This window comes from Pristis pectinata, chromosome 5, assembly GCF_009764475.1.
Source record: "Pristis pectinata isolate sPriPec2 chromosome 5, sPriPec2.1.pri, whole genome shotgun sequence".
Taxonomy (NCBI): Eukaryota; Metazoa; Chordata; class Chondrichthyes; order Rhinopristiformes; family Pristidae; genus Pristis; species Pristis pectinata.
The window spans coordinates 61,076,832-61,100,599 of NC_067409.1; the positions used below are offsets into that span (position 1 = coordinate 61,076,832).

A 23,768-nucleotide genomic window follows, 5' to 3' on the forward strand; every position below is an offset into this window, starting at 1 on the left:
TTCAAAGAACATCAATAAGTTGATCAAATGTAATTTCTATTTCAAAAATCCATGCTATGTCTGATTATCTTGAATTCTTCTACACACATTGTTATAATGTCTTTAATAACACTAGTACACATTTTACTCATGACAGGTATTAAGCTAAATGCCCGGTTGTAACCTGATTTTTTATCTCTCCATTCTCAAACAAAGTAGAAGAATAGTGAGCTACAGGTGCAATGAAAAGCTTGCTTGCAGCAACATCACAGGCACGTAGGTACAGACAACACACAGAATATAAATTATACAAGAAAGAGAAGAGAGAGTAATAAAAAGACTGCAAAAACAAGACTTTAGTGCAAAAAAGAGACAGAGACAGGTCCATGGTAGTGCAAGAGTGGATTGTCGTGTTCCATTGCCGAGGTAGGATTAGGGTTGTGCAGGTTAGTTCATGAACCTGATTGATGTAGGAAAGTAGATGTTCCTGAATCTGGTGGTGTGAGCCTTCAGGCTTCTGTGCCTCCTGCCTGATGGTAGCAGTGAGAACAGGACATGACCCAGATGGTGAGGATCCTTGATGACAGATACAGTCTTCTTTAAACAGCACCTCCTGTAGATGCTATCAATGGTGGGAAGGGCTGTGCCCTTGATGAACTGGGCTGTGTCCATTACTCTCTGCAGTCTCTTGCATTCCTGTATATTGGAATTGACATACCAACGATGATGCAACCAGTCAGGATACTTTCAACAGTGCATCTGTAGAAGTTTGTTAGAGCATCTGGTGACATGTCAAATCTCCTCAAGCTCCTAAGAAAGTAGAGGTGCTGACCCACCTTCTTCCTGATTGCATTTATGTGCTGAGCCCAGGACAGGTCATCTGAGTAGTTAACACCTAGGAATTTGAAGCTGTTAACTCTCTCCACCTCTGACCCACCAATGAGGACTGGCACATACTGGAATTTTCCCTGAAAACAGGGAGTTTTGGAAAATTAAAACCAATTCATCAAATGTTGTAATAGCCATTTTCTCTCAGATCTCAGGACAAAATCCACGAAGACCGAGGAGCTTGTCAGCCGACATTCCCAATGATTTGCTCAGCACCACTTCTCTAGTGATCGTCCGGGATTTTACTTATAACCTCTAGCAACAAGTGATGCAAATACCTGTTTAATTCGCTTACTATTTCCTTATTTTCTGTCATTAATTCCCCAGATTCATTTTCTGTGAGATTAATGCTTACTTTGCCAATACTTTTTTTTAATATCTTCGGAAACTCTTACTATTTGTATTTAAACTTCTGGCTAGCTTTTCCCTGGTACTCTAATTATTCTGTCCTCATTAATCTTTTAATTATTCTTTGCTGTTTTATTAACATTTAGAATCTCTCTTTGTGCTACTATACAATTTTAACTTTGATACCATCTTTAACTTTTCTTGTCAGCCACTGGTGGTGAATCCTTCTCTTGGAATTTTACCTTTTCATCAGAATGCATCTAGTCTGACTACTTTAAATGTCTTCCACTGCATCTCAATTTAGTGATCATTTAACCTAATTTGCTAGCCTAGTTCAGCTGATTTGGCTTTCACGCCCTCGTAATTTCCCTTATTTACGTTTAAAGTATTAGTCCTGGACCCACTCACTCCTCCCTCTGACTGAATGTAAAATTGAATCATATTATGATTGCTGCTAATTTGGGTTTGCTTTAATGATAAAGTCGTTAATTAATCCCATCTCATTGCAACACCCCAGGTCTAGTTTAGCCAGCTCTCTGGCTACTCCAGAATGTGCTATTTTAAGAAACTATCCTGAAGATATTCTATACATTCCTCATTTAGGCTGGTTTTGCAATCCGATTTTTCCAATCCACATGTAGATTAAAGCCACCATGATTATTGCCTCTACAGCTGCTTCCACCAAGGACATCTTCTCTGTCATTGTACAGCAGTATTTGTTTTCCTTGCAGCCCATGGCAAACGTGTACAGTTCCTTCTGATGTCAAACATTCTCCAGCTTTGGTAAAATACACAAATCCTTTAATGTGCTGGAAGGAATACACTTCTCAATATTTCTAACTTGTTCAACAGCTTCACACCTAGGAGCAAAACCTTCCCAAGTACTATTGGGCCTCAGCTAGTGATCCTGCAGTGGCTGCATCTGTGAACCTAAATTTCTCAGTGCTTCTTGGGTCCAATTGGCCAGTGGTCTCCTTGGCTGGGGCCAATGCACCCTCCAAGTGGAAAGACTCCAAGATCATGTCACCACCCAACATAGCAATTCCCTCAACTCAAGTGGCTTGATCCAACAGATGCCGATGGATATAGGTATACAGGTGTGGCCTTCACCTTGGTAACTGGGCCCATCATCTCCACTGGCAACCAAATAGTCCATCTCATCCACAACATGCATGTCCAAGGACAGAAGTCACACCAGATGTACAAATCTCCACATGGTAAAAGCACGACTGAAACCTTCAATTTCCTTAGGCTGCTTACAGTGAGACATTTAAGGTCAATTTTGTCTTGACGAGCTTCCCTTTTGAACCACAAAAACATCAATAGCTTATCTGGCAGGATTCACTGATTAATACAAATATATCTACAGATATGCACCAACTTATTGTTGCCAAATTGTGGGATTAGTGAGGAGTTTGTTCCCCTTTTGCTTTGAGTTTGTTGTGGCTTCACTACAGATTCAAAAACCCTGCAGATCCACAATCTGCCCTAAATTCCAGTCTTTCTGTCAGTTCTGCACCAGACCTCCAAAGCTTATAAGCAATGGATTTAAGTTATGGATATTTTTATATAAATAGGTTATCAATATCCACAGGCAGTTGATACCAGACATAGTTGGAGCATTAATGATGCAGAACTCTGCCACTAAAATTTGTGGGTTTAAGGGAGAAAGGGTGCTACAGTGTCCCTTCCTTCCAAGAATTGTCAAAGCTAAATTTCTGGCCTGGGACTTAAGAGATAGAAGTGTGGGTGCAAGATGGAGGGGTGGGATTTGCATTTGTGAGTTGTGTGTTTAAGAGGTGATACTCAGTCTTGCGTTCAGAAAGTAGTAGTTGATGTGCAAAGCATTCCCAGCATTAGTAGATCACTTAAACATATATTACAGAAAATGTCCCAATACTCAGGGGGGCAGGCCCCAAACTTAGAATGCACATTCCCTACCCCATTCCTCCCCCACCACTTGAACACTACCCTATCACAGTGCAGGCGTGGAGTGTGTGCGCTTGTGTGGAATGTGCGCATGCATACGTTTTGGGAGTACCACAACCAGCTTCTTAATACTCAAGGTCCATCTTAGGCTACATTCAAGCAGACCTTTTACCAAGTTTCCCCCTGCCAAACAGGCATCTGTCTGATTTACTTTTTTAAGTGGCTTCCAAACAGAGTTTCTTCTAGAATCTTCTTGTCATGCAAACCCACAGGAGTGATAGGATGGGCTTCCAGAAGATTTCCCCTGGCTCCACTGAAAAGGAAACCATTCCTCTTTCAGTTTAATTGTTTGTCTATTCTTTAGCCACTTATTTTGCTTGTACCGCACAGACAGCTGGCCTGGACTAAGCTGGCCCATGCTGAGATACTGCTGTCTGCAGCCAGGCTATCAAGGAGGCCCTGAATAATCACAACTCTTTTCAACTCCCACTACAGTGAGAACCAGGAGCGCTGCCAGGAAATTTTGCACAGACCCTTGTGATGTACTATCAAGTGGCAAACAAATAGGCACTGAGGGCTAGATTTGCATTTTATTCAGAAAGCAGACAATTACAAAAAACGTTAAGGGGTTATTATACACCTGCTCAAGGCCCCAGTCATGATTACAGTGGCAAACTTAGATAGGTAACAGCCTCATTTGTCGTGAATTTCTCCATAGTGAAATTGAGATAGGATGAATACCTCCTTCTTCTACTTTCTCACCTTGTTGCTACTCAACCTCAAGTCCCAAACTTCAGCTATGCTAGACAAGGTGTAGAAAAGGTTTACAAGAATGTTACTAGGACTGGAAGGCTTGAGTTATAAGGCAAGACTGGATAAACCGGGACTGTTTTCCCCGGAGCAAGAGACTGAGGGGTAGCCTTATAGAGGTTTATAAAATGATGAGGGGCATAGATAAGGTGTGGTCTTTTTCCCAAGGAAGGGGAGTCTAAAACTATAGGCTTAAGGTGAGAGGGGAATGACTTAAAGGGGACCTGAGGGCAAATTTTTCCACATAGTAAGTGGTGGGTATATTGAACGAGCTGCCAGAGGAAGTGGTAGAGATGGGTACAATTACAACATTTAAAAGCTATTTGGACAGGTTCATGGCTAGGAAAGGTTTAGAGGGATATGGGCAAAACACAGGCAAATGGGACAAGCTCAAAAAGGCATCTTGGTTAGCATGAACAAGTTGGGCTGAAGGGCCTGTTTCTGTGCTTTATAACTATATGAAATTTACTAAGCCATCTATGACAGCAATTACTGTTTTGTGCTCTGCCTTCAAAATAGTTTGTCACCAGTAAAACGTTATCAACATCCTGAAACAATTATGCAGCAACTAACTGATCTGAAGTGGATGACCCCTTTAAATAGCACCACTGCAGAGTCCACATTGTTTGCTACATTACAAATTGTCAAGTGAGTTTGTCACATGCTATTTTAAATGCAAGAGCAACTGTAATTTACAAAAGGACCCTGCAGTACGTGCAGAACTCTCATTTAAATATTTCAAGAGCACTTCCAATACATCGGGTAGGTTATCTATTGGGGAGGCTTATTCAATAGCATAGGCTGCATATCTCCAACATGAACAGAGTCCTTGCAAATGGGGGCATAATGATTGAACTTTACAGCAGTAAATAGAGGAAAGACAGTCTAATATGTTGAATGCAAGTTATAGGATACCAATGCATTCAATTTTAAATCATGCATTGGTCTTCTTTGTATTTTATAACTCAACTGTTTCAAGATATTCTATATACCTGAATGGTATAGAACATATGACCCAAGCAAATTGTAAAATTAAATTTATAATCCATATTCAAAGATTTTCTCATTCATGCAGTTTTGTCCAATATTTCTTCATATTTAGTTCAGAGTTACTATACAAATAATCAATGCAATAGAACCAAATTTAATAACTGGTATTTCATAGGGAAACAACCTTAATCTTAATTCTGACACAAGGGGTTTTGCAGTAATAGCAGAATATCATTATCAGAAGAAAATGATTGTTTAGGTAGCAGAAAAATAGCAAGATCATAAATGAATTAGAAATGTACCAGATACAACTATTATTGAGTGACATTCTGAACTAAAATGTTTTATTTGATGTTCACATCATTGGCTGTATGTTAATTATCAGGAAGTCAGAAGACTCTAGATTTCATGGGATAAAAATGAAAGACAGTAAAACTGAAGTGGCGGAATATGCAATATTTACAAATGTCACAAATGACATGGGAAGAGTGCAAATTAGTTCAAAAAGTACAACTGATGTGAATATGTATTTAAAAATCTGCTAAGGAAATTCAGCAGGTCGTCCCTGATGATCCATAAATGTACCATAGAAAGCATCCTATCCAGATGGATCACAGCTTGGTATAGCAGTTGCTCTGCCCAAGATCTCAAGAAATTGCAGAAAGTTGTAAATGTAGCCCAGTCCATGATGCAAACCAGCCTCCCCACCACTGACTCCGTCAATACTTCCCACTGCCTTGCAAAAGCAGCTGATATAATCAAGGACCCCTTCCACCCTGGGCATTCGCTCTTCTCCCCTCTCCCTTTAAGAAGAAGGTACTAAAAGCTTGAGAACGTGCACTAATCAGGTTCAAGGACAGCTTCTATCCCACTGCTATCACTCTTGAATGGACTCCTCATGCGCTAAAAGATAAACTCTTGATCTTCCAATCTACTTTGTCGTGGCCCTTGCACTTCATTTGACTACCTGCAAAGCAACACTATAATTCTAAGTTTAGTTTTCTTTTTGCTACCACAATGAAATTACGTATGGCATGATCTGCCTGGATGGTACGCAAACAAGCTTTTCACTGTATCTAGGTACATGTAACAATAATAAACCAATACATGTGAAAGGGTGATTGCTACAAACTACTTATACATTTATCAGAATTCAGTTGCATCACACTTTTTAAATACAGATTACTTATACATTTTTCACATCATACCTTGACTTGCCATCTTGTAATTGGTTTGGCATGGATAAGGACAATGTTTTCAAATGGCTGACCAATCTCAGATGGAATCAGGCAGTCCACAGCTTGACTATTCAAGAAAGCAGCTTTTGTCAACTGTGACATGGTTGGAATCCACTCCTCATTGACATACTGCACTCGATTAGAGAAATGAAATCAAAATAAATAACATTAATACTCTTAAAAAATAAAAGTTGAAAATTCAACTTGGTTCCTTACGTTTTTATCTATGTATAACCCAACATTACCATCTTTAGTGTAAACGTTAGTTACATTTATTCTATTTTGCTTGTACTTGGGGCATGTTAAAAAAAATCTGGGGAGCCATCCTACTCCAGGTTAGGTAATCGTCTACATTTTAAATGGCAGTATTAACTAGCTGGAGAGACTCAGACTAAATTACAGGATGTGTTTATTGAACTGTACCAACCCTGACAAGGCTGGAATGCTACAGCAAAACTATTCCCAAAACAGTGAAGAGAAGAACAAGGAAGAATCCAATGGAAATGTAAATATGCTGAATATTCCTCTCTGCCATTAATAAGATTTATTATCTAATTTAGATGCTTTCATTATAGGAATTGTAACCTTGCTTGCTGCTGAGGCAGATGTCAAAGTTTAACATAGCTTCTCTTGCAAATTGCCATAATTAAATTTGGTTTAGGTCATTTAATTAAAACAATTGCTATCAAGTTAATTCAGTGCACTTAAAAACATATGAATAATAAAAGATTAATCTTCCTCAATTTGGCTAACACAAAGTTAATTGTAATGGCTATAACTAGTCATCTTTTACATGCCATCATTTTTTGTGCTATCTATTTAACATGATATGATTCTAAGAATTTTATAAAGAGAAGGCAACTTTGATAAAGATTGGGAGATTGTTAATAGATTCCACTAATAATGAAATTGGTTTATTTTGTATATTGTCTTGCAATTTTGTAAACCCACAATATATTTGCTACAAAAGGTAGGCATCCATAACAGCTAGTCATGGTATTAACTGTTCCTGTTACATCCCTCATATGTGAACATATACACACACGTGAATAACCTCAAATGGTGTGACTTGAAGAACTATTCTGTGGCTCCTTGGTGTTGCTGTTGCAGTGACCACATCCACAATTAAGTGAATAGCTCAGGGCAAAGAGTTATTGGTTTTGTAATTTGGGAAGGGAGCAGTGCTCCAAGACACTTGAAGAGGTCAATATCTTAAAAGCTCATTTATCTTTATCACTGATGATTGCAGCGAGTCTAGAAATGTGCACTTACACACGTTCCCAGCTCGGAGTTTCAAGGCCAAGTAGGGCCACACCCCTTGCATCTGAGATAAAAGGTAAGGTCTGAGTGTTGGATAGAGATCATTCTCGCAGTTAGATGGAGTATCAAATTGTTAGCTGGAGCCTGCAAGGGCAATGAGACTCTAATTTGGTTGACATTGTTCTGTACTGTGAAGTCCAGGGAGTGCTGAAGAATAATTCACCAAGAAATCCAACAGGGAATTCAGTGGAAACATCTTTACTCAAAGAAAGGTGATGATGTGTACTTTACTACTTCAGTGAGTTGTTGAAGTGAATATTTTGGTATATTTAAGGGCAGGCAGGATAAGTGTGCGAAGAAGGGAATAGAGATTACACAGCTAGATTCAGATTAAGGAAAGAACAAGGAAACATGACTGGAACATAGATGCCAGCATGGTCTGTGTTGTGAAACAGGTTCAAGGTCTCAAAGGACAAGGACTCTGACCACAGTCTTAGAGATAAATGATTTATTTACAAAGACAAACGCGTGGAAAAGGTAACAGGGGCAACACACACACACGCATACTGGTGATAGCGAGCATGGGAAAAATTGCAACAAGGGTAAAATACACACACGCACACACAACAAACTGGATACAATCGAGGAAAAGCAATATGATACCCGCTACCCCTTGACTCAGTGCAGGCACTTCAATAGGGTTAGGAGTGTTCTAGTCGCTATTCCATGCTACCGCGAATAGAACACTCCTAACCCTATTGAAGTGCACACCTTACTAATGATCTCTCCAGTGCCGTTCCACGGTTCCTCGGCCTGGGATAAAGCAGGATGAATCCCTCGGAGACAAAGAGAGCAAACCAGGCACATGTGGCACTCTTTATAGTGCTGGAGGGCTGGGGGGTCCAGCCCAGGTAGTTCAAAAAGGCCAATGGCCCGGGGCCAAGTAGAAAGGTGCTTAAAAGGGACTAATGGTCAGGTGTGCACTGATGGGTGGGTGGGAGCCAAATCTTGATTGACAGTGGTGTGTCTTCCGACCAGGTAGGGGCAGTGCTGTCATCAGATCAGGTAGGGACAGTGTTGTCACGTGACAGCCACGACCCTCCACAATACAGTCTATTGGGCCAAACAGCCAGTTTCTGTGCCCCTATATCTTGTGTAATTGAATCAGCTAAAGTCACCATATTAGCATTATATAACCTATCATAAACACAGCATAAAAGACCTCCTAAATTTAATTCTGAATAAATCAAGCATTTCAACTTAGATAGAACAAGGGAATTGTTAAGCTTGAACTGTTACAAAATTATATAAATATTTTATAAATCCCTCACACTATTTTACAAATGTCTGTAAGACTTACATGCAACTTGATGATTTCACATGTTAAACTTGCAGACTCCATGAAACCCTTGCCAAAGACCCTCACAGTGGTACAGTCATACTGTCGAACATCACATAATCCAGAATTCTCCAACTCTGTGATTTCCAGAAGCTGATCTTCGATATTGATATTATAAAACATAAATTAAATTGTACATCTGTAGAATTTTAATCTTGCAAAACCTCATATTTGGTTGTACATATGTCTTTTCCAAACTAAAAAAAATCCATTAAACACATGCATATTTAATTATTCCATTCCATCATTAGGTAGCTGGAAGGGAATGAGAGCCATGAGGGGATCTATCTGCGGTACATGAGCAGGACATTACTGGACTCACCCTGGGCATATGGTTCCTTTCAGCTGAATACCTTCTTTTCAGTTTGATTTCCCAAAGCGCAGAGTGGGAAACAGCACTGGTTCCTGGTCCAACCAAGTAGACACCACAGCCAAGAAAGCTCACCGGCGCCTCTACTTCTTCAGGAGGCTAAAGAAATTTGGCATGTCCCCTTTATCCCTCACTAAATTTTTATCAATGCAGCATAGAAAGCATCCTATCCAGATGAATCATGGCTTGGTATGGCAACTGCTCTGTGCATGACCACAGGAAACTGCGAGTGTTGTGGAGCCAGCTCAGCACCGGAAACCAGTCTCCCCTCCATGGACTCTGTCTGCCTTGGTGAGGCAGCCAACATAACCAAAGACCCACCCACCCTCGACATTCTCTCTTCTCCTTCTTCTCCCCCACCACCCCCACACCCCCCCCCCAAGAAGATGCAAAAGCCTGAAAGCACATACCACCAGACTGAGGGACAGCTTTTATCCATTGTTATAAGACTATTGAACGGTCCTCTAGTATGATAAGATGCACTCTTGACCTCACAATCTATTTCGTTATGGCCTTGCACCTTATTGTCTGCCTGCACTGCACTGCACTTTCTCAGCAACCCTAACATTATATTCTGCATTCTTTTATTGTTTTCCCTTATACTACCTCAATGCACTGTGGTAATGAAATGATCTGTATGGACAGCATGCAAAACAAGTTTTTCCACTGTACTTTGGTGCAAGTGACAATAATAAACCAATTTACCAACTTTTAAGCTCTGATAGCCTCATTATTTAATTACTAATGATTCCAGAGAAAGTTTTAACAATTGTGTTAACCACTGCAATTAAAAAATTGCTAAATTTGGAAGTTTTATTATTTGTGGCACAGTACTTACCAACTAAAACACTGCAATCATAGGTGCTGAAGCCTGAAAAACAAGCACAGCCCCACTCAGTACATTCACCATTGCCACTGCAAAAATTGGGACACCTTAGTGCTGACAAAATGTCCTGAGGTACACTGGACAAATCCCCATTGTCGCTTCCATGATAGATCCCAGCTTCCAAAAGTTTCCTTTCGCATTCATTTTCTAATAAACTTAAGCCTCTATTTGCCCAGTTGAGGTCATCCTTAAGTTGAAGATCCAAGAAACAAATATCTATAACATCCATTAATCGTTGGCCAAGCATCTCTCCACAGGCTTGGCCAATACTGGAATTAGCAACCATCTGTTGGCATAAATTAAATGCCTTTGATTCTGTCAGCCCAGAAGGTGTGGGCCAGGAAGGCAATATCGCCTGTTGAAATTCAGAAGTATGGTCCTCAGGAAAAAAATAACTAAATCCTTCCAAGTCTGTTTGAGTAAGACTTTGAAAAGGGAAAGTGGGCAAGTTTTCATAGTAACTTTGGCGCTTCCATCTTCTATGATCATGGTACCTTTCCCGATGGTAATAGCTGTCTCTATGTTTGTTCCTTCGACTGTGTTCCCTTGATATTCCTCGTTTTCTCAGCATTGTATTCTTTTTTTGAACATAGGAAACCCTTGCAAAGTGCATCGTTTGATTTAGTTTACTTAGACTGGTATAATGGATATCTGTTAAAGTAGGAGTTGTAATTTTGTTTTGAGCATCACGCCTGCTAATTCCTCTAATCAACTCGACAGTATTGATGTACTCTGCTGTAACATCCAGCACTGGTATTAAATTGGAAAATCTCACATTTTCGTTGCCGGGACAGGCTAACGGAGTTCCTGACTGAGGAACAGAATCAAGTTTATTAGAAGACTGCTGCAGCATAACTGAATCAGTGCTGCAACTACAATAACGTTTTCTTTTGATACTAATAGGTGAAGCTGTGGTTTTGTCAAATAGACTCTTTCCAGGCATAATTCTGTAAAAGTACAAACAACCAGAGAAAAAAATCAGTTTGTTTACCGATCTGACACAGGCAGGCTTTGTATAAAACTGTACATTTCAAAATGTGCTCATAAAAATATTTAAATTCTATCCCAATATTTATTAATTCTTTCTTCAAAAACATTCATTATGAATAGGCAAGCAGAATATTGCAACATACAAAAACAAAATTATGTTGCATTAGAAGGTTCAATAAATCATACAATTAGTATAATATAATCATAAGGATAGTACAAACCAGTAATAAATTCACAACATTTTTTCCAAATAATATAGATTTTGGCAATGATCAGAATCTATAAGTGAAATCACTATTCCAATGAGAGGAATCTGGTCAGTTCTTTGCAGAATTATTCCTTTAAAATTAGCAACCCATGTTATATCAATGAAAACTTATCCCTCATTTTGAGCCAAAACTTTTGTTAAGCATACCTCCAACTTTCAATGAAAACATCAAGATTGTCAATCTCTTCTTGAACAAAAAGTTCATCTGAATTTTGAAAATCATTATTCATATCACCATCAAAAGTGCCACAAAGACCTCTGGTACTTTGGAAGTCAATGCCTGGTGCTCTAAGAGTTAAACTCATTCCCCATTCACTCACGTCGGCCCGGATGAATGCTCCATGGGAAAATGTGATCTATATGAACAAATAAAATTACAGAAAAAGTTAATGTTTGTTCATTTACCTGATACAGTTATTTATTTCTATACAATTCCAATTATACCTAATAATAAAATACATTTTTTCAATGATATTGTAAACAGAACTGATATATTCCCATCCCAATTACTTAAATAATAACATTAGAAGGCTACGGGGAACTGATCATAACCCAGAGTGCCAACAAGGATTATGGATTTCTATTGGGATTTGTTTGTCACCAAACAATGCTTCATATTGGTCATTGATTAAATTTGAAAACAGGTACTGGGGAAACACCAGAACAAAATTGATACAAGTATCTCATTTTAGGATCTTGTTAGACCTTAAATTATAGGCCCATATTACAAGAAGAGATCTTTAGTTTTGCTCTCCCACAAATGCAAGATGAAACTGAGGCGAAAACATTCATGACCAGTTGTGCTATCTGGATGGAGACTGGGACACTTAAATTTTAACTGTGACATAATGAAAATATTTGGTCTGGGCTTAAGTTTGGTGACAAGGAAGTCTCAATGAAGATACACAACATGTTGGCACTTCTGGCTTATGATCAATTCCCTGTCATCTTCCAACATACGCAGCTAACCTGTGCTAGGAGTGACCAGTGAATGTGTGGGAACTCAGGTTCCACATTTAGCACTGGCACAACTAAAATCTTTTTTATCAAGTTCTTCGGAACCGTGAGACATTGGTAAGGTCATATTTATTGCTCATCTTCAGCTGCTGCGAGAAGGCCAATGTTTCTCTTTGAATCACTCAGGAATCTGTCAATTCAGATGCAAAAAGTTCTGCCTTGTCATGAATGCAAGCTGCAGGGAAAGGAAGCCTTTGAGGGCCACCTAACAGGTGGGATAAATCTGAGGAACACAGTGCCATGAGGATTCAGTTAATATCTCCATCAACCCGGGGAATCCTGTAAATCTGAAAAATCATGAGTTTTTTAATCTTATGAAATAAGGTCAGTTGAACAAAATGAGCTTTCCTATCAAAGAGGGCAGTGAGGATTTGCCTAATAGATGAATACACAGCAAATAGGCTGAAGTGGCAAAAGTTGTCAGCACTTTCCAGGAATGAGCCTGTCTGGTCACTTAGGACAGTCCAGATGTAAACCATGGTTATAGCAAGCTTTATGAGTGAAATATGGCTTGCAAATAAACAATTAATCTGGTTTCCCTGTTAGCTTCCTGCTACACTTCTTGCTCTAGGTAAAGAAGAATTAATTAGATTCAACTTTTTGTTGAACACAATGCCATCCAAAGAATACAGTTGTCTGACTGCTAAGTAGAACAGAGAGATCACACAGATTATATTTATAATTTCCCCAATAAGTATGAAGTGCAGAGTCCTTTCATATTAATTTCAGAAAGTTTAATTGTAGGTTGGCAAAAGGCAAGACTTGGGTGGTTAAATTCAAAAACTTTCCCTTAAGTCTGTGCAATTTGTGACAATTGAGCTGTGGAAGCTTTCTGCTGCTTCTCCAACCAGCAGTAACCTGGATATTAAAATATTGGCTTAAAGAATTCTCTAAGGGCCTCAATGACAGGTCTAAACATGCTGTCTTTATCTCCTTACATTCCAATCCAAGTAAACAGGAAGGACACATAACAATGCCCCAGCATATAGGGGATCAATCTATTTTGGATTTCAGATTACAACATCCACTGCAGGAATCTGTTGGCTCCAATGCATTTGCTGAAAATTGATAATAGAGAGGAGTTGTGGTGGTTCACTCAGATAATTTAGATGAGATTAAGTGACCAGTTTCAGGACATCTTCTAACCTCCTGTGCATTACATTACGGCCTTTATGTTTGCTAGGAACTTTTTTTAAAAAATCACTATTCTATAAGCAATAAAGAAGTTCAATGCAAGATCTGTGTTTGCAACTAACTTTATCATGCAGCATTTCTATTCAATTTGATTTTTATTTAAAAGTTAGTGTTTTCCAATTGTATGTAACATCGGTCAAAAACTATTATATTTTGGCAACTATTCCAGAGACAGCAGAAAACTAATTTATATTTTTTCCACTGGAACTGAATACTCATAAATGGATAATTTGTTTGCCAGAAATACATTTAAACCAGTACTTTTGGAAATGTATGTGCAAGCAACCAACTAGAAAATCTTTGTCTCCAATCCAATTAACCACGAGTTTGACTAACCAACATCTGTAAAAAGCAACATGAGTCTGAAATTCAAGAAAGTTTAGCTGGTCCCTGCTGGAGTTACAGTATCCATTCAGTAGAATCTCTGGAAAATTTTAGTAACAATTACTACTACAATAATGAACTTAATATGGCAGCGAAGTGGATATAATTAGTGCATCGAGTTCAAAACTTTGATCATTTTGACGTGTGCCATGATTGAGTCAATGTTTTACAATTAAAGGTTATGCACAGATATATGAAGAAACATTGTGCAAGTAAATGGAAAGTAGCCCACTATACTAAAACTGGATCAGAACTGTAGCCTTCAATGATCTTAAGACTGATACACATCATCAAACTGAATTACTTGAGCATTCATAGCAGAATAAATGCGTAAAATGAATCCAAAGTACCATACATTAAATTTATACAAAGAGATCCACTAGGATGTTGCCTGGGATAGAATGTTTCAGTTATAAGGAGAGATGGAATATGGTGGGTTTGTTTTCCTTGGAGCAGAGTAGGCTGAGGGGGGACCTGATAGAGGTATATAAAATTGTGAGAGTCATAGAGAGGGAAGAGATTAAAGTAACTTTTCTCCATGACAGAGGTGCCTGAGACCAGAAGGCATAGGTTTAAGGTATGTAATAAATGGAATTATTATAAACCATTACTTTATAGTCAGCACAGACATGGTGGGCTGAAGGGGCTGTTTCTGTGCTGAGTTTATTTATTGAGAATGTACTTATTGAGAAATAGATCTGATATCAGATCTGTGAAAGGTGTGAGATACATTTGTTCTAATGTACTAACTTACATCTCCTTTAGTGCCTTTCAGTGTAACCGAATTTATCTTTAATAAGATTGCTATAATTACAATACTTAACATTTGCAGAAGCTTGTTATCGATTGAATTAGAGGATCCATTCTTTTAAATTATGCAAATCAACTTGAACAGACACATGAACTACTTGATTTAACACCTCCACAAAATATTAAACTGTTAAAATTACTTAATAGTTGAACAGAAAACTATATAAATGCAAAGGTGAAACCATGATACTTACTGTTACTTTCTTTCCTTGGTAAGATTCAGTTATCTTAATGTTGTTACCCTTAATATCTTGACTTTTAACGGATAAATGTGGCCTCGTTTCATGTATTTGTCCATTACACATATCAAAAGCAATGATGTCTCCCCCTTCTTTAGCCACAAATCCACAGTTACAAGAAGCTGGATAATGAAGGCTCCCACAATCCCATTGACGAACATGAACTTCAAAGTCTCGAGCAATACTCTTGTATAGCATGAAGGTTCCAGTTTTGTAATTATCATAACGCCTAGGGAGTAAACAAATTGCATTTCAGTGATCAGAAATCACAACCAGAACAATAAACACTGCAATCTTACTAAATAACTTGAGAATGAGAAAATACATCACTGACAAATTGTTGTAGTTGTATTCTTTCTACAGTATCTAGTCAAGCGTAAGGAATCTTATACAATGCTATAATGAAATAAGTTGACTTATATTACACATTATTAACTCAGATTTCATTTCACAAAAAGAAATTTTATATTTTTCACTAAATGAAATATTTAATTCAGAGTACTTGATAACACCTTACATTTAGAAAAAAATACACAAACATTCTAGAAGAAAAAATGAGTTTTAATTTGAGATTCCTACAACTTCAGGTGAAATCTCCTACACATTCTCAAATCGTGATCTATTATTCCCACATGAGCGATTAGAAGGGTTCCAAAAACAGCAACTCCAAAAGTAGTCCAGTTGTTTTTAAATTTGTTTTTGTTGCAGAGACAAATATTTTCAATAGCTATATGCTAACTGGCTTGAATTATTCACATCACCAATCAGGGCAATTTTAAGATATGGAATAAAAAATTGCAGAGAGGAAAACAAAAGTCAATCTAATTTGGAATAGCCTCTGTACTTGCACAAATACAACCAAACATTAAGTGCAACCAAAATGTATTTGCTGAAGTATTAAATATTGTCTTTGCATAATATGGAAGCCCTATGATATTTCTGCATTTAAAAATGCATCACTGAGTCCTGGGATGCAACTTTGCTCCTGCTATCTTTCACACTATTAGGGTTTTAGCTGGTTTACTGGGAATATCACATGTGGGGCAGAAAAGGTAAAACTGTAGCCCAACATTATCACGAAAGGTTGGAGGTGTGCATGGGAAAGTTGTTGGCTGGGTATCTGGGTCAAGAAAATTACATAGGAAAATGGGCTTCCCATATGGATGTAATGAGGGGCAGATAATTTTCCACTTATATGCAGTACATTCTATTCAGGGTGTTCTACTTATAACAGGGCAATCGATGACTTGCGATGTATGGGGTTTGATCCTTTGGGTGGGGGGGCGGTGGGGGGAAGCAGTGGGTAGACCACTGTGGTGGAGGGGGAGTAAGATAAACTTTCAAGGCCTGCAGTAATCATTCCTGCTCCTCATGTTTTACACACAGCACTGTGAAGCATACAGCAATGTTCAACCTTTCAACTGCCACAACTGTGATTATAAACAGAATCACCTTTTATATAGCAATCTACAGCCACCTTAAACAGTTTAAAATCACCTCCAGTGAATGGATTTGTCACCTTTCTCACCTCCAACCTCTGTCAAAACTAGAAGGGGGCAAGCCAAATGTGTAGTAGATTCCAGTTTCATATTTTTCATTTTTAACCTAATCACCCACCTGAAGCAAATCCACCTATACACAAAATCATGCTCCACACTGTATCTTCTTAATGAGCAGCACCAACATAAAACTCTCCACCTATTCTCTAATGAGGTCAAACACATGCCCTCAGGTACGGGTAGACAAACCGAAGAAAGGGCATCACAATCAAATACAATAATGAAAGTGAATGAAGTTACCTGCCATCAAATGTGATTAGGTGTGGATCAGTAAATGAGTAACAATAGGCAGTAGGGACATCTTTCACCATTATCTAAATTTTAAGGGAAAGACATAATTGAAAATAATTATGTGCATTATTTGGTAGAAAGGAAGATATCCAATTCATAATTTTGCAATCCCATGTTGCTATCAAGTTATACTAAAATTAACAAGGATAAAACACAAGGCTATAATAATTTGCCACAACATCTCTAGTTCATGCTCTCTGAGATTGTGTCTGCTCACCAAAGCTTTAGATGGATGCATTATACAAAATGTAGGAAACTAAGATCTGGATTTTCTACCAGATTGCATCCATATTTGAAGTGCAATTCACACAAAAACAATCAAACCAATACAAAAGACTGAGGAACTTCAAGCACAAGTTTCATCCAACTCAAAATCAGGTTTCCTGAATCTTTGATATTAGTTTTACATTGTGTTTGACATCAGCTCAACCTGCATAACCAGCCATACCCCAGACTGAATTACCCTTCGTTACAAGTTGTTTATTGTGCTTGACTGTTCATCTTCAAAAAAGGTTTTAAAATTAAGCTATTTTTAAGTCAACAGAACAAGAACATTTTTAAAGTTTCTACATTTCTTAAAAAACATTGGTAGGAAAATTAATGTTGCATGCCAATAAGGCTGGTGAATGGTTCCTTTTAGCTTTTGACAGTTAAATTCTGTAACAAAAATTGGCTTACTCATAGGTGTTGGACTAAACTAGACATTCTGATTAAAGATATTTATTTGTGGTGATAATTCCATTTTCGGCTGCATTAATAAAACTGCACCAGATATAATCACCCCTAAATATATAAAGGGATATATTTAAGAAATTACTTTATATGATGCTGCCTGATTGCTTTGGTACAAGGAAGGTGTATATCCAATAATATGAAAATAACTAGCAAGAAAAATACCCCTGAAAGTTACCATAATTTTTGACCAAACCTGAAACCAACCACATCCAAATCTGAAATTTTTGGGAAAATACTGACTTTTAGTTAGTGTTTTTTTAAAGAAAACAAGAAATAAAACCACCTCATGGTTAATGCATGATGTGAATGTACAGACACTAACTGAAGCCCTGCAGCTTTTAATCTACAATACTATATAATAATATCACTTTCATTATGCTATTCATACTTTTATGATGCAGTTTTTTTAAATAAAACCTACAGGATGTCTTATAATTCAAATGCTTGATTAGAATTTACAAAATAATTCAAGGCAGGAATTTGCCTTTTGTGGGATGTTGCAAACATGTGATATAATAGCATGTGCATTGAAACAAAGTTTGACTACATAAAAGTGGAGTTCAATGCACCTGGAATATTACAACATATTTAGGGCATCAATTTGGGAAAAAATTCTATTCCATTGCATTTTTGCCGATAATGTTTGTTAAAAATGAATAAGCATTTGAAATTCCTCTCAATGATAAAATCAGATGACATGTTAAGTCCTCTGTTGCATGCCCTAAATATATGAAGTAGTAAAATACTTCATTTTTGAAATTGGGTTCTGCTGAAGTCAATGGAACAAAGTTTCAGAAACAGTGTTCAGTTCTAATACATTGCAACATCACACATTCAGTGCATACATCAGAGGATTAACTTCTACCCTGCAAATATGTCAACAAAAAGGAAAATATGTTGGACCAGAAATTGTTTGGCCATGTTAAAGTGATGCTGCATGACAGCCCAAGGCCTTGCGCATCACTGAATTGGTCTTACATGAGGCAAGGCCTTTCATTATACACTGTCAGTTCAAAGTGTACATGAGAAAACACCCGCCACCGCTGCAGACCCCCATCCCCACCACAGGCACACACCACCACTGCAGATCCCCCATGCACACCTGCCACTGCTGCAGACCCCTAATAACACATCGCAGCTGCCATACAACCTCTCCATAAAGGTCAGAATGCTCCATCTACTGGTGCCTTTGATCATAACTTCTTTGTAACAGCAACATGGTTCTTCCTCACATCATCACAGTAGTGGTCAAGGTAGAAGGGAGAAAAGGGTCTTTTTAAAGCATAATCCTGCTTTAAGTATCTTGAGTCTAGATTCTGCAATAAACCTACTAGCTTTCACCTTTGGTTTGTCCTTTTAAGTATTCAGTGTTGAGATCTGTCAGTGGATCCACAGCACACCCATCTCCATACATTCAGCAACAAGCCCAGGAATAACTTTATACTGAAGTAACTGCATTAAAGTTCCATAAGCAAGACTTGCTGAAATTACAATATGATACAAGATCCACGTCTCACATATCCAAGTGCCACGGCCACCAAGCCTTGAAGTTAATGGGCTGGATTGTGCTCAGGTTCCTTGGACCAAAGGGTTCCAATCTGCAGACCTTCTGCAAAATGGAGTTGGCTGTACATGGTGACCAGGCCACGGGCATCAAAAACATGGCTCTGACCCCAGGATAGCCATGAGAGTGCTCAACACTGACCACTGTCAAAGACACATTTCACTGTTCTTAAACAGAGAAGTAATTTAAAAAATAACATTCAGTTAAAAATAGATTAAAGTATTGCATATTTATATTTTAATTAAAATGAAACAAAAAAATTCTAACCAAAATATTCACCTGGACTTGCCATTTTTCAAAGGTTTATAATGATATTGAATGAATAGGGTCACCTGTTGTATAAAAGCCAAGGGGCCAGATGTGAGGTATGAGCTCATCATGATCCAGAACAACCACCGGACAGGATTGCAAGAACAGGACCATGGTGGGAAGTCAAATGTACCAGTATTGTGCAGAAAGAGAACTCAAGGACACATTGAACATGGGAGGGGGCTCACTGGAGCTCAGTGTGGTCTGCGTTTCATGTCAAAGCTGCTTGTCTAATACCATGCCAAAAACAAAATACTACATATCTAGCAAGCATCAATGAAAGGTAAGATTAGCCACGTTTTTGTTATTTTGCACTTATATCTATGTTTTTTGTAAGTAACAGTCTTATTTCAAGGTGATTTTTTTAATAATAATTATTTGAATCTATTTCAATTATGTTAAAATGTCTCAGAGTACTAGTGTACAGCATCAAGAAACCCAGTGGTCATTCACAGCCTACTCTCTTTTGGAGGATGGCTGTTACAAACTTTTCATAGTACAGCTATTTTAACTTAAGGCTCCCAAAACATATTCCAAGGCAGCATTAAAATTCATTGGGGATGTGGGTCTAACTGGAATAATTGCATTCTGAAGAAATGAAAGATGAAAAATAGACACCATCATCACACGTGATATCAATACTCATATTTGCAGTGAATATGCATGCAGTTTAACTTTTATATTTTCATCTTCTATTATCCTTTCACACACTAAATACTACAAAAAGTTGAAAATCAGTTTGTAAGCACTTTTGATTGTTGTAAATACTTTATTTTTTTATATATAACCCGAATGTTAGTAATTGTGCACTTGAAGCCTATTTGCCTGTATCTGTTTCAGATGTTTCTACTAAAATTAATGCAAATGGCTAAAATGGAATTGCTGTAGCCCCACGTGTAACTAGTATGCAGTTTTTTACTTTTTCTCTGGAAAAGTCATTATAAAAAGGCTTTAACAGACCTCAGCAAAAAGCAGTGCTTTCTCAAACTTCACTTGTGTGATTCATATCATACGGGTGAATTATTACTATTCTGGGGATGTTTGCTGTCTTTCAAAATCAGGATGTAAATCTCATTATTTTACTGATAAGAACACATCCTCTAATTACTACTTGGTGTTTGCAAAATTATTTCCATAAAATGTGGTCAAACGTACCAGGGTTTAACAATAACAATAAATAAAATTTAAAAATTCCAGATTCTGAAAATCTGAAATTAGAACAGAAAAAGATAGAAAACTCAACAGGTCAGCCAGCATCTGTGGAAAGTAAACAGCATCTTCAACCTGAAATGTTAACTGTTTCTCTTTCCACAGATGCTGAGAGTTTCCACTAATTTTTTTTTGTCTTAGTTCCCATAACCACGTCCATACTACAACTCCTAAACTTAAAGAACAATAAAGGCACATAATTTTAGTTCTGCAAAAATGGCAAATTGGAGGCATTTAAGTGACTTTATTCAGCCAACATGACATCTGGGGATAATGAGGGACTAACAAGTAGTCCTAGCATGGGATATAAACTCACTTGTAAACATAATCACAGGAAAATAAATGTATTCAGTATTTTTCTATCAAATCCACCTCCAATCTTGAAATCCACTATTAAATCAAGCTCAGCTCAGCTGAAGAGTGAACACCTGCTTGGCTGTTTTTTATGTTTCTCAGTGGAAAAGTGTCGCATCTTTCTCTGAAAAGCTACCATAGAAGTTTTGTTTTAAAAAAGTAAGACTTCAACAGACACAAATCTCTTAAAACAAAAAAAATAATTTTACTTCATTTTTGGATAGAAAACAGGCACTAGTTTAAAAAAAACCTAAAAGGTTCAGCTCATCTTCCAGTTCTCTGTCAATTTTTAAGACCATTTCTAATGTTAACATTCCTACTGTATATGCACTGGCATATTCACTATCCATGGTTTTATTTTATAACTGCTAACTGACAAATAAATCCAGGATATAATCGTAAGAATTTAGTGACAAAATCGAAAAGGGCAGCTCCTACCGTTTTGTATAGCCAAAATATCTCTACTGCAAATTAGGATTTTCATGTTTTATTTTGATTAATATCAATGCATTTTGGAAAAGAAAATATTCCCAGTTTGCTTTTAGTGAATTAAATTATTACTTAATTTCCATTAGAGACCACAGAAGTCTCCCCATTACGACTTACATCCAATCACTTTAATAGAGATATCATAAGGGATACAAATTCAATTGTTATCATAATCACATAAACTTAAAATAATCTGCCTTTTATTTACTTATTAGGTGTGAATTGCTGTAGTGGTTTAGCAGGTTGATCTCCAGACCTACAGTGGAGGAGAGGGAAACCACTCTTAACCATCCATCTGGCACCTTCTAACCCCCTCCCCCCATTTTCCATGTGCAATTGACTCCCATGTACCGTGCAGGCTGAAAATGTAATAGGTAAAAAGGTTGTACAACCTGAACTGGCTCTGGGATGTAGCTATTCCATAGGAAGTTTTCAGTGGCAATAGGCAGTGATAGAACTTCAGTTATACTATCACCATCCTGTACAAAGTCAGTTACTGCTGTATAGTAAACAGATGATCGGGAGCATATGCCTCGATTGCAAGGTACTTGGTATAGGTCCACGTGACATGAGGAAAGGGCAAGATTTGTGCCAGAATATCCTGCACTTGGCGAATCTAGATGGAATGAAATATTAATGAAATATTAGTAACCTTCACATTTAACTCACTCTAACCACTGTAAATGAAATTGCAGACATATCAGTGCATTTGGAGAAGGCAGTAAAAAAAAAATCAGATGCAGTGGACTGGCAGTGCATTACTAATTATAATATTAATGAATGGACTAGATTATATAGTCAATTTTAACTCAAAATGCCAACAGAACAGTTGGGTGGGCCGAGTCCAATTCAGAAGACTACAGAATTGTAACCTAGGTCATTCAATGCATACAAGTACACAGAAACAATGGCAAGGCTACAGGATATTTCAGGAACTAGCTTGTCAAAGGTCAAATCTGCACCGTACTTTTGTGCAGTTAATAACTTCAAGGGCCAAGCCTACGTGAAATCAATTGCTGTGTACTGCTAACTTCTCAGTACATTTAACTCAGTGAGCCTTGCAATATTAGAAAACAAAGAAAATTTGCTCCAGCTTGGGCATGTAATCAATAGTTAACCACTCTGTGCTCACCTCTACTCACACTGTAATGATACCCTCAGTTATGCAGCTTTTTGAGAGGTTCTTCTGGAAATTACAGATACGGCCACCATTGTAATGTTTGGTTTTAACCCTTCTGCTGGCTGGTCTGGCATGATGGAAAAGATTTCCACACTGTCACATCACACCTATATTCCATTCTTGACTGAAACACAACCTCACACAAATGGGAGTTACATCATGAGAGATGCACAAACTGCTCTCTCTCTTCTAATCACATTCTGCCTCTGAGTGCCTGTGTTGATGCCAGACATCCAATTGAATCGTATTGCTCTGCCAATGATGTGCTACAGTATGCAGCTAGGGCCTCAAAGATGAGAACTAAAGGAAGTCAATCACCACAGTTTTCAAGTGCCTTTTAAGGTTAATCAGCAATAACCTACCTCTCAGCCATAGTCACTTTGTATGAGCATCACATTGTTGTATAGGATGGAGTTACAGATAAATAATAAAACTGACCCTGTATTACAATAATTCATCATTGAGCAACAGGGATTTGAAGATATGGAGGAAAACAGCATGATGCTGACTGAGGAAATAAGTGACTGTGATAACATCTATTATGAGTGGTTAATATCACTGTTGTGAATGGTATAATAAAAAATAGGTAGACAGATTAATTAATCAAACCAGGGAGAATATACAAAGGAAGAATGGTATTCCATGGCTAGTTAGAGAGCTGGAAAAATGGGAATCATGAAGCCACCTTCTTTTATCACTGAACACTCTAACAAACTTACAGATGTACTGTTGAAAGTATCCTGACCAGTTGCATCATGGTCTGGTACAGCAATCGAATGTGCAGGAATGCAAGAAGCTGCAGAGAGCAGCAGACTCTGCCCAATACATTACGGGCACATCCTTCCCCACCATTGGTACTATCTAGAAGAGGCACTGCCTCAAGATCCCCACCATACAGGTCACGTCATCTTTTCGCAGCTACCACTGGGCAGGAGGTACAGAAGCCTGAAGTCCCACACCACCAGGTTCAAGAACAGCTGCTTCCCTCCAACAATTTGGTTCTTGAACCAACCGACAAAACCCTAATCACCACTACAGTTTAGTAACACTATGATCACTCTGATCAATTTGCACTAAAA

General features: G+C 37.9%; 1 protein-coding gene across 1 annotated transcript in view; it reads right to left on the reverse strand.

Moving 5' to 3' along the window:
• The window catches only part of vwde (von Willebrand factor D and EGF domains), a 151,329-nt gene that overhangs the window by 62,776 nt on the left and 64,785 nt on the right, over positions 1-23,768 (reverse strand). The window contains exons 8-14 of the mRNA XM_052016930.1: positions 21,902-22,125; positions 16,799-16,872; positions 14,955-15,228; positions 11,503-11,711; positions 10,050-11,044; positions 8,803-8,939; positions 6,153-6,311 (exon numbers count right to left, since the gene is read on the reverse strand). Coding sequence (XP_051872890.1) covers positions 6,153-6,311; positions 8,803-8,939; positions 10,050-11,044; positions 11,503-11,711; positions 14,955-15,228; positions 16,799-16,872; positions 21,902-22,125 — 2,072 coding nt within the window. The remainder of the gene's footprint in view (positions 1-6,152; positions 6,312-8,802; positions 8,940-10,049; positions 11,045-11,502; positions 11,712-14,954; positions 15,229-16,798; positions 16,873-21,901; positions 22,126-23,768) is intronic.